At 38.6% G+C, this 12524-nt stretch overlaps 1 protein-coding gene across 2 annotated transcripts in view; it reads left to right on the forward strand.

Moving 5' to 3' along the window:
* The window catches only part of wwc1 (WW and C2 domain containing 1), a 38838-nt gene that overhangs the window by 4319 nt on the left and 21995 nt on the right, over nt 1-12524 (forward strand). For both annotated transcript variants that reach the window (XM_028031203.1, XM_028031204.1), the window contains exons 2-6: nt 7011-7120; nt 7203-7406; nt 8157-8233; nt 8469-8548; nt 11103-11232. In XM_028031203.1, coding sequence (XP_027887004.1) covers nt 7011-7120; nt 7203-7406; nt 8157-8233; nt 8469-8548; nt 11103-11232 — 601 coding nt within the window. The remainder of the gene's footprint in view (nt 1-7010; nt 7121-7202; nt 7407-8156; nt 8234-8468; nt 8549-11102; nt 11233-12524) is intronic.

Raw genomic sequence — 12524 nt, forward strand, 5'->3', positions numbered from 1 at the left:
AACCCAATGAACTTCAAACTAAGAGCTTCCTAATATGTCGATATCTTATGAAGATGAGCAGCTGAGGTTGTGGAAACGAGCTGCTGGGTTTAAGGGGAAGATGACAACAGCTTGTTTCTGGTTTTAGAAAGTTTAGTAAAATTAAGTAAGACTCTCAAATTTATATTTAAAAACCATTTATAATATGGAAAGAGACAAGTGAAACCAGTGACCTCACTTGGTTTTATTAATACAAATCTTTGTTTTGGAGAACCAAAGGTTTACAGCTGTTAGAAACTTTTCATTTTTAAATGGGGGCAAAAAGAACATTATAAAGAGCGGCTTTGCAGCTACTGTGCAACAATCCACCAGAAACCAACAACATTCTTTAAGTCATGTTATAGGTTTTAGAATAGAGCTGCCTCTGATGATTGGTGCAGCAATGATCAGTTAGGGACACAAGCTTCTGATGGAACTTGAATATATTCTTTTGACTTTTTTTTCTGTTGGTTCCAAACCTTGATCAATGACGTTCCAGCATATAGCCCTTCAGTGATTGTTTGTAGCAAGATCTTCCATAAGTCTGATTTGGAGAGCACACTTTCTTCCTCCATTATCGCATCAGACCTAAAAATGCTCAACAATTTGAAAAGAAGTCCGGTTCTGGTTTTGTTCTGGGGATGACAGGAACCTCTGGAGAAGTGGATTCTTCATAAACCAAAACAGAGTGTCATCTAAAGCAGAGTTTCTTCAGTTAGAGACTTCTTCACAACCACTGTAATACAGACGTCTACAGGAGTTCTGTAAATAACTTCTTGAACCTCTGACAATATGAATTACAACAATATTTATTTTCCTCGTGAGGTTACAAAGTTCCTTTCTGGGTATTATAAGCCTGGCGGGCCACCAGGCTTTACTTTTCCCCTCCTCCAGGCTGGGCGTTGATTGCTTTTTTTAAGTTATTTTGCTATGTTCGACTTTTTAAAGCCTTTATAGTTGGTGGTTATGTATTTTAACATTTTCTGTAGACTTTAAACATTTTTTAACTGTAAAAATTTTGAATTTCAACTAATGCTGCACATAATACGCTAGAAGGAGGTAAACTGAGCAACTGTTGTGTGATGCCAGAGTTTCTGTTGCTTGTTTGTCATTTTAAACCATCACTCTCTGTCTGTCTGTGTTTAGTTTCATTCTAAAAGCGACATCGGGTCGAATTCAGGTTTTTTCTCATTCAGCTCCACGTTTCCAGCTCAGACATGGCGGAGGGTAAAAACCTCCGGCAGAGAAACAAACACGCATTCCTGAAACACACAACGCCAAGGAGCGAGCAGTGTGCTGCCTCGCCGACCAGAAAGCTCGATTCATGTGAAATCCCTTTCACTGCCTGCCAAGGTGCATGGGGTCAAAGTGCAGCGTGAGGCCCTGCAAACTGTTAGCTGCTGCTGCGGCAGGCTGATTTATTATTTTTGCTGATTTGTTCTTTGCTCTAATTTATTAATTGACTATTAATTTCTGATTGATCCTGTTTGCATATGTACTCTGCAGCTGTCTGCGTTGCAGACGCCCGCATCAGATTTATCTTGTCCTGCACTGAGGGCTTTAACAAAGCACTGCTACAGCAGCTCAGATGCGTGTTGTGAAAACACTTACTTGATGGATGAAAGCAGATTAAAGAAAATATTACCATGTTTGGAGCTGTTGCATTTCAAAAACAATAAGGGTTATTTTCTTGGCTGAAGATTCTGTGTTTACTCCTATTCAGTGTAAACAGAGGATGCAGGTTAAATCTGCAGTTAGCAAAATCAAAGCAAGAATTGCAACAAGGTGAAAATCACAGCTTAGAATGTGAAAATGTTTTCAACATTAAATGTCTGCAGCTTGCAGAAAATTTCTTCAACGATATACAGATGTGTTATTGAGGAGATTATGGGAAATAAAACATACAAGTGGAACACCAATGAGGTGGAGATGAAGGAAATCACAATGTCACCCAGCTCAACAATGCCTGGGCAATAAATTGATTTTCTTGATTGATTGAATTCTCTGTTTCTTAAGATTTAATTTTTGAAACATTGTTTTTTTATCAGTGCACTCCTTTGGTTTCCATAATTTGGTGGGCAAGCCCAGAGCCGCCATCTTGTTTCAGAAGCAGGTTTTGCAGCTTGTATTTAGTTAAACTTTGAATTCAGGGCAACGCTGTGATGGAATATCGGCCAGGCCAAGGTTTATTTATTTAAATTACGAGAACAAGGTCATCGTATTATAAGAATACAGTGGTGCGACAGTCGTCAAAATATGAGAATAAAATCATATTACCAGAAAAGAGTTGTAATTTCATGAGAATAAAGTATTAATTTAATGAGAGCTGCTGAATGAAAAATAGAAATTTAAAATGAGCATCTTGTAAATATATACTTTGATATTACTTTTACAGATGATCCTTAACACCTAATAGAAATACTTAGTCATATTATTATCAGCTTCAGGACACTGAAATGATCTAACAATGAACTACATGGACTGAACTGATCTTGTCAGATCTCTTCTATCGAAGCTTTTTCTCATTAAAATGACTTTTTCTTCATAATTGTAATATTTTTTGTGGTAAACTTGCTTCTTTAGTCTACTAATATGACTATATTCTCGTAATTAAACATAAATTCTTGTACTGTGGCCCAAACACTTTGTCATACAACTCACAGAAAGGATGACTGAAATAAAAGCCATTTCATTTACAACTTATTTTTAGAAAAAAGCAAAGAATAAAATGGATCTGGTACAAAAAAATATCTGGTATTTTATTTTTTTGTCCAGATAGCCCAGCTCTGCCTTCAGGTATTTCCCACTCTGACATCACGATATCAGTAATAATCTGTGGTCCAGACTAGTGATCCAGAGTTTTCTGTAAGATCATGACTTAGTTTTTCACACGGCTTTAATGTGATATTTTGAGTCACAGTTTCGCTGTCTTGAAATGAAGAGGAAGCAACATCAGCTCAGATTGCTGGAATATTTTCCTCTGGTGGACTCAGCTGTGTTTACTGGAAAAATGCAACATGTTGGACCAGTTTTTTGTTCACTTGTGGAGGGAGAGAAAAATCCCCGCCGTTGTTTGTAAAGACACATTTGGAAATGTTAAGAATCCCCTTTCTTTGTTTGCCCTGGTTTCTACCTCAGCCGCCCGCTGAAGTTTCCCTATTTCTGAAGGGAATGAAGACATGAAGAGTTGAGAAGATGGAGCCAGCTGAATGATGGGATGGTTTGAATTCCCTGTGGCAGTCGGCTGAAAACCCTCCCATCACTGTCCGCTCACAGGAATGAAGATGGACCGCCAGCCTTTTGTCCCAGATGTGGCTTTGAAAAGAGGAGGAACATGCTGCAGATATCTGATGGCCTTCATTTGAATACCTGCAGCTCTCTAAACTGAGAGAGCTTTTCTCACTTTTTTTTTATTCTTCCCATCAAGCGTTTGCCATCTGAAAACAAATCCACCTTTCATTAATGATTGAAACCCTTTCTGCAGCTCACTCTGCATACTGAGAACTCCGCTGAACATTACAGAGACGAATTGAACCTGGTTATAAATTCCTGTGTGCGGCATCATGCGCTGCAGGGCTGTCGTCAGGCGACAGGAATGCCGTCGGTCAGATAAGACTCAGCAGAAAGGCTGCGGCAGGTCGTTGCTTTCACCATCTCAATGCCAGTTATTCATGCCGGATTGTCCCGCGTTTGTTTGTTTGTGTGAATGTTTTACAGTTGGACCTTGAGCTGCTGTGAAATGCGGTTTGAAGCAACTGCGACTCCGAGGTATTTGGGCTGAGTCACCGCTCAGCTATGCGGCTCACCTCCCTGGGTCTTTTTACTGGAGCGGTTTGCATCGTGGCGCCGAGCCGAGGAACACCTGGGAGGCGGAGGTTTATTTATAGAAAGAAATAAAACCCCTCCAGGTTTCCTGCAAGTTGATTTTTTTTTCTTTTGCCGACAAAATGTCACAGAAGTTGTCAGTTCATCAACTTTTCCTCTTGGTATTCAGTGTCCACAAATGCTAAAGAATGCCAAAACTAGTTTAGCTTCAGAAAAACGGCCAGTTTGAAGCAAAAAAGCTGAAAATATGAGATGAAATCTACTCAGCAGTTTAAGGAAAGTTCTTTGCAAATTAATTCATTTTAGTAATTTTTTCAAATTGTGCACACTTTAATGTATTTCATTGAGATTTTTACATGGTAGACCAGAAAAGAGAAATGTGTTATGCCTAAGAGGAAGTGAATGTATAAATGACTGGAAAAATTGATCACAAATTACAATCTGAAAAGTGTGGTGTGCATTTGTTTTTAAGCCCTTGGAGTCATATCATCTCTACCAGCTTTGCACATCTGAACCTGACCTTCTTTACTATTCTTTAGAATTTGTGAACAGATTCTTGACTGGATTAAGGTCTGGACTTTGTCTAGGCCATTCTAGCACATGGATATACTTGCATCCACCATTCCATTGTAGCTCCTCTCCAGTCTCAAAGTGTTTCTACCAACATCATCCTCTATTTATCGTCTCTGATCAGCTGCCTTGTCTCTTGTTGAAAAGCTTGGCCAGCAGCATGATGCTGCTGGCCAACACCACCATGTTTTATGTTCCATAACTTTCTCTATGTCCTTCCTTTGTTTGTTCTGTGTTTTAACTGTTGAAAAATCAGTTGTAAATTCATATTGAACTTTTGTTTTTCTACTTTAAAATGAACCAGAAAGGACTGAAAACTCTGGAATAGCAGGAAGTGTTTCATAATATATACTAATTTCTCTGTATTGCGACATCACTGTACACAACATGCGTAACGCAAAAAACTGCGTGGACTACAATAAGTGTGAAGTAATTATTTATGATATATTTATGGATGGTATAATGCATTCAGGATTTCTAGGTTTGTAATTAATTAATGCAGCATGAAAAGTTTTAGTAGAGTTTGGTGGTAATTTTGTTAAGAAGTTGCTTATGTTGTTCATAAAATAGTAAATTTTTTCAAAAGGTGAGTTTTTAGTCTTGATTTTAAGGAACTCAGTGTTTCGGCATCTTTGCAGTTCTCTGGAAGTTCCTCCCAGATTAGAGCAGCATAGAAATTGAATGCTGCTTCCCCATGTCTGCTTCTGGAGACGCTTAGTGGCAAAAATCTTTTTGAAAAGGAAAAAACGCAACCATTTAAAAGGCTGTCGTTTAAACTGTTTTAGATTCAGATGGAACGTATAAAACAAAAGTCAACAATCACAGCAAGTGAATCCAGAATTATAAAAGTGCATTTTATAATTGTTTTGCAATGTTGTTGGAAGAAGAGATGTTTCACAGAAACATGTCCTGGATGACACCAAGCTCTGCTAATCTGACTGAACCTGAGCTGCTTTACCAACATGAACGTGTAAAATGTCAGCATCCTGATGAGCAAATCTGGAAGAAACTAACCTCAAACAACTGACATGGAGGTTTAAATCTTTAATAGTTTATATACTATACAATAATGCACTATTTATTGCCATTGTGTCACATAAAACTCCTACTAATACTACTATAGACTGACATATTTGTAAGGACTTATACTGTTAATTAGCGCTGCAATGATTAATCGAATTAATCGTGATTAATTATTGAAATAGTTGTCAACGAATTTAGTAATCGATTAATTGTTAACTGGCCTATTCAGACTCAAAAAAAGCAATTTCCTGAAAAAACCCAACATACTCAGAACAGTATTTAAACCAGAACTGTAGAAAATATTATGCATTTTGCTTTTAATATAAAAATAACTTGTTTTCTCCAAAACTCGTCAACTGGCCTGGTTTTAGCTTCCCTTGGTTCAAATTCACTAAAGGAATGTTATTGCATTTTAGTCAATAAAAAAATTATTGTATTTAAACTATTTGCTTACTTAAAACAGGCTTGAGTGGTTAAATGACAAAATCCACAGAATGTACCTATTTTTAAAAATTAAATTAATCGATTAATCATCAGAATAATTGCAAAATTAATCAATTACTAAAAGGATTGTTAGCTCCAGCTATATATTGTTAATATACAGTGGTGATTTGAGTTTTAACATGAAGCTGTTGCTTTTCATCTCCATCAGTTCTGGTGAATTTCAGCACCGCGGTGCAGTAGTATCAGGGGTTGCCATGGAAACCTCCAGGCCATACGTCAGCATCACTTGTGGAATTCCAGGGGCCAGTTTTCTCCTATTGTGTCCCGTCGGATGGGTCCCCCCACTTTTGCCTCACCCGCTTTTTCTCCTTCCACCTCCCCCCTCAGAGGTGAATGGAGGACTCAGAGGAACAACAGACGGTCGGATCCCCCTGCCCCCAGAATCCTCCCCTCACAGACACAGTTAGCCTGAGACACGTGTTTCATTTGACTCAGACTTTTAGAACAACACCACTGCTGCTTCTGTTGTTTTTATATGTCTCAGATTTCTGTTAATTAACCAGAAAAAAATCTTAACTCTTAAAAAATCTTAATTTGTTGCTTTTTTGGATCAATGAATTGTGTCAACATCATACAGGAGCTGCTTGGTTTAAGATCCATCCCCAATTGATACCAGATCTGAACAATTTGTGATGGTTTGGGGAATAAAAGAGACAGAAAGCATGGAGGGAATGTGTCTGAGGCTTTGTACACACGTAGTCAAGGCTTTATAAAAATAAACTAGAAAAGATTTTATTCACATGAACCCACACAAATATGCCCGAGTGTTGTTTTAAACATGCTAAAGCTTATGTCAGCCAATCAGAATGCTTAAAAAAACCCACAAATCCTGTTATGAACTAAACCTGGTGCCAATCATTATTTTGTTAATTTGTGTTGACAGATAGATTGGTTGCACTACTATTAAAAAGCATATTAGAATCAGGGTTGGAGCTAATAATTATTTCAGTCTTGGATCCATCCCAAACAGTTTGGGATAGATTGGGGAATAAAAGAGACGGGAAGCGGAGAGAGAATGTGTCCGAGTTTGTCTGTCATGTCATTAAAGTTCTGAATCTGTTCGTTTTCAGGCAGACAAAGCCTCTGACGTTCGCTGACTGCATCGGAGATGAGCTGCCGGTGGGCTGGGAGGAAGCTTACGACCCCGTCGTCGGAGCGTACTATGTCGACCACAACACCAGTGAGTCGGCGTTCTGGCACCTTGAACACCTGTTTCACCTGAACCAGACAGGTGTGAACCGTTTTACTTGATTGGCCCTCAGAGCGGACCCAGCTGGAGGACCCACGGGCCCAGTGGCAGCGGGAGCAGGAGGCCATGCTCCGAGACTACCTTGCTGTGGCCCGGGATGCGCTCAGCGCGCAGAAGGAGATCTACCAGGTGAAGGAGCAGCGGCTGCAGCTGGCGCAGCAGGAGTACCGGCAGCTCAACGACGCCTGGAGGGACAAGTCCTCGTCACAGACGAGCCGTGAGTCAGAGTCCAACATCAGCTTAGCTTCAGGTGTCTCCTGTGAGGAGGAGGAGAGGTGGAAGAAGAATCAGACGGTTTGGTTTTCAGTAGGGCTGAAACAATTAATCGTAGTTAATTGTGATTAATCGATTATTGAAGTAAGTGTCAGTTGGAGCAAAAGTTATCAGTTTGAGGGCCAGTTGCTCTGTTGAAATCAGCATCAGAACAAAAATTGATGTTTTATTTGAAAATAGGTTAGCCTTAGAATTAACATTTACTTGATCAGAACTTATTGTTCTCTTTTCTTAATAATAGAATAATAGAAAGGTAGTTCATCAAAGTGTACAGTTTTTTTTTTTAAAGTTTTTGTATCATTAAAATAATAATTGAGCAATAATTTATTTGCTTTCATTTTCTAATTTTTAGACTTCTCCATGTAGGATTTATTTGGCTACTTTTGTATAAAATGTTTGTGTTTTGTCACTTATTTTGTTGTCTTATAATTTTTTAACATTATTTATATTATAGATAAGTATATATTTTAAATTATTTCTTTTGTTCTTTCCCCTATTTTTACTTCTTCTTTCCTTATTTATCACGTCTATTACTCATTTATTTGTATTTATTTATGTAGTTTGTACTTTTTAATTTTTTCTTTACTGTTAAATGTTTATTTGTTATTGTAAATAATTCATTCATGCTATTATTTTAGTAACATAAACAGTAAGTACGGTATATCTTTGTAACTTGTTTCTTTTCCTCATGCAGTAAATTCCAGGTCGTCCTCATCCAGCAAATACGACCCAGATATCCTCAAAGCGGAAATTGCCACAGCCAAAAGTCGAGTAAGAAACCCTTCATCTTGAACTCACATTTACATTTGGACAGCTTATGTTTACATAGATTGATCATCAAATCCTGATGCTGGAGAGTCTGGAAATAGATCATTGTTGGTTTGGGAACAGTTTCAACCGGAAAAATGAGGAACAAATGACTTTGATAGAAAGGTTGATGTGAGCAGGGATTGCTGTCACTAAAGTAGAAGGTGTTTCCATCTCTGACGGGTTTGTTCTGTGTCAGGTGAACAAGCTGAAGCGGGACTTGGCCTCTATGAAGCAGGAGCTGCAGTACAAAGAGCAAGGCTTCGAGACGCTCATAGAGTAAGTGTTATTACAGCTATACAGTTGGCAGATGTTTTTGAAGCAAGATTTGTAAAACTGGAAAAGAATTCAAGTATTTTACAAGCTTGAATGGCTTTCATAAACAAGTCAAATTTTTCAAAACTTTTGTGAGGCTAACCCAATTAATCGGATTTCTCGTGATTAATCAATTATGGAAATAATCGTGAACTAGTTCAGTAATAGATTAATCGTTAACAGGAGTGTACAGGCTCAAAAAAAGGCCATCAGACAGTTTGAAACGACTCTTCATCCTGTAAGCCTACAAGATGAACATCTGTAGGATGTGTAGGCCAGATGAACATCTGTAGGATGTGTAGGCCTACTTCTTAATGTTCTATAATTTGCATGAATAAGAGACTTTTTTTCTGGGATAGCAAGTCTGTCACAATAAGCAATAAAATAATTATTTGCTTGGTAAATTAAAATGAACATGATCATTTTTAAAACAAAGAGATACTCCCCTTCAATATAATTGAAAATCCAGCATTTTGAGAACCCTGCCAACATTTGACACACAGTATGAAGTAGTTGGTTTGCACTACCTGCATTTTAGTTTTCTGAGCCTTCTTAATCCATTTTAATTATTTTTGTTTCAGTTCTGACATTAAGAATGAAATGTTTGGGGCGTGCTGTGGTGGCGTGGGGGGTGGCGTGACCCACGTTTGGGGGCCTTGGGTCCTCAACGTGGCCATCGCGGGTTCGATTCCCGGACCCAGGAATCGAACCGGGTCATTGAACATCGATGTTTGCGATGTCTCCCTCTCCTTCCCCCTTTCCTGTCGGCCTACTTTCGTGTGGGGGACACTGGAGCCCACAGAAGATGCCCTGGAGGGGAGAAGAAAAAAAAAAAATGTTTTACAGTTCCAGTAATAAACATTCTTTAGAAATGAAAGTTTTTTTGATCTTTGAATGGGCATATTTGCATTAACAAGCCATTAGTACTATTATTGGAGTTGAAAATAGTCTCAAAATGATTGTTTCTGGGAGAATTTATTGTCCAGCAAAATGTGTTACTGTGACAGGCCTAGTGATAAGGCACCAAAACTGACTCCAGCCCAGGGGCCCTTAGTCTTCTAGATCCCACGCTGGCTGTGGAATACTTTCACTACTGTGAAGTTTGCTCTCCAAGTCTTTTTCTCTGCAAGGAAAGACTGTATTAGAAACATCCTTAGTCTAAAAGATATTATTTCTGTTCCATGAATGGGACTGAAGAGACAAAATGGAAAAACTTTCACTTGTTGGAGTTTGAACTGGCACGTGTTGACGGACCTTAAAATAGGTGTGAAAATGTCGATGAGCCAATTCAGGTGAACTGCTGCTTATCTCCTCAGTTATTGCTCCTGGGTTATCTCACATTCCATCCAACCATTAAACATTATAATGCCTCCATAAACACCTGAGCAGAGCCGCAGCTCAGGAATGCGGTTTGGAGAGGAAACACCTCGAATTTACACTCTCCAACTGCAGCAGCTCTGAAAGCAGTGGAGCCTTTCCTTTTCCGTTTTTTTTTTTGGGTGCTGCTTGGACACTGAATTGAGAAGGAATGTTGCGCTGTTTGCCTTGCCTCCTGCAGCACAGTGAGTGTGTCAGGAGGATTAAAGAGCAGCGGTTGGACGGCATTCCTACACGGCTTTCCTCTCCTGTTGCAGCGTCGGATGGTATTTGGTGACCAATCGCCATTTGAAGAAGTGGAACGTCAACAGAGAGCGAGAGACGTGACTTCTTGGGGGAAAAAAGGGAATAAAATCCCTATATTAAAGTTTCTGTTACAATACTTCCAATGAAAACAGAAGTTGCAATGTGTTTTTAAAAACTGTAGATATTTGGTCAAAGACAAAAAAATGAGCCATGAAAATGTGTCTCGTGCAGCTTTCAGTCCACGTTTGAGGACGACTTTAAGGGGATTAGTTGTTCCCTGTTATAGACCAGTACCTCCCTCCTTCACTTCCTCATTCTTTCGTTCTTTTTTTTTTTGTTTCTCCCTTGCTGTGTCTCTCATTCAGCCCAAAACTCCCTCCCCTCGTCCTTCTCGGGAAGAATGTGGAAGGGCCGGTTATTCAGATGAACGCATGACTTGTTCATGTTGAGCTTTACGTAGCAGCTGCTGCTCCTGCAGTTTTCTCAGATGATTGTTTACTGCAACATAAACAATAAAACAAATACAAAGCTGAAGCAAAAAAAAAATCACAAGCTATGACTAATATTATATATATACTGTATGTCATAAAGTGTACTGTTCTTGGTCTTTCTGAACTGACTGAGTGCAGTTTGGAGTTTGTTTTACAGCATAATCACTTTTTTTGTTTGTTTTTTAAACTTTATTTTTATTGATGTTCCCCAGAATACAGTCAAAATGAAAGGCAAAACTATACAAAAGAGCAACAAAAAATCCAAACTGAACAGTAGGGAGAGATTCTTGATTAATTAAATAATATATAGCACAAAGTGACCCTTTATATTCATATTTGGATTTGTATCATTGATGTGAATGTAGACGGTTTTGTCTAATGTTCTTCTTCTTTCTGTCCTCCAGGATTAACCAGAAAGTATCCAACAGCCCATCCGGCTACAAGCTGCAGGACGCGCAGGCCATCCTCAACGAGGTCCGCTCCATTCGAGACGCCATCAGCTCCGGAGAAAAGGAGAAGCAGGAGCTCATGCAGGTAAGATCGACTTGAAGCCTGAGTGAACACAAATACAGAAACAGCAGGATGACACCTTTTTGTTTGCATTAGAGCCGGTTTAACACAAAGTTAGCTTTACCTTTTCCTGCTAGAGCCAGATAAGGAAGGCGTGCTGTGTCCTATTTTCCCTCGTAAAGCCATTGTTTATTTTTGTGAGCTCAAATATTGTGTTCCCAAACACAGAGGTTCTCTAAGTATGAACACACATGGAAACCTGATTCTTTTTGTCCTCCTTTCTGAAGCATCAGTCCAGAATGGAGGAAAAAAGGAAACAGTTTAAAGTTAAAATCGTCTCGATTACACATGTTGATTTACACAAATCCCAAAAACAAGCCATGCTGTTTTTGGGATTTGTGCTTTTACAACGCTTGAAACCATTATATGTTATAGACCTGGTGAATATCTGGAATCCAGGGCTAGCTTTTTTCTACAGCTCACCCCTATAGACTGTGGTAGCAATGGGAAACATTAGGTTTTATCTCTGATGGATGATTTGGAAGGGAGGGCAACAACTTAATTATTGTAACAGAGTATGAAATAAAAAATGCTTTTACTATGTTTTTTTCGCTTTGAGGAGTCAGTAACTGTATAACCTGTAAATTTGGTAAAAAATATACTTGTTTATTAACTTGTGGTTTGTTTTCACCCAATCAGTGATGGACTCACTTCTCCTAATACTCTAGTAGTGGAGCAAAGTTTTCATTTAACCATTTAGCATTTTTGCAAACTTGGAAAATGTTTAGCAGGCTTAGCTTCCCCTAAATACTTTATTTTTTCAGATTAAATTCTAAAGCGTTTATTTACTTGTTTGTTTAGTAAGCTATCCATTGGATAAATTTCAACATCTGTGTTGAAGTTTTGGTTGTCGACTGTTAAGAAGTCTTCAAGTAATTAGATGTTTATATTCATGCTTTTATTTTGAAGTGGATGAAGACTAAGAGGTTTTTTTTTCTCCCCTCACGTTCTCCACCTGCGATGCGCGGCAGCAAATAATGTTCTGTATCCAGAACACATTGATCCGTGTAGTTTTAACAGAAAGCAGTGTAAGCTCCTTAGCTTTAGCGTTAGTGTTAGCATTAGCATTAGTGTAACTAATATTTCTGATTAGTGCTTTACGGTTAATGCAACTGACTTTTTAATTCGTGGTGCCCTCCACTGCACTCACTATTACATACTGTTTAATATTATACGACTTTAATGAAAGTTTAATTTATTATTGGATGTTTTAAATCCATCTTCAGCAGAAGTGTAAATAAGTGTGGAGGGCTCTT

Source organism: Xiphophorus couchianus, chromosome 11, assembly GCF_001444195.1.
Source record: "Xiphophorus couchianus chromosome 11, X_couchianus-1.0, whole genome shotgun sequence".
Classification (NCBI taxonomy): Eukaryota; Metazoa; Chordata; class Actinopteri; order Cyprinodontiformes; family Poeciliidae; genus Xiphophorus; species Xiphophorus couchianus.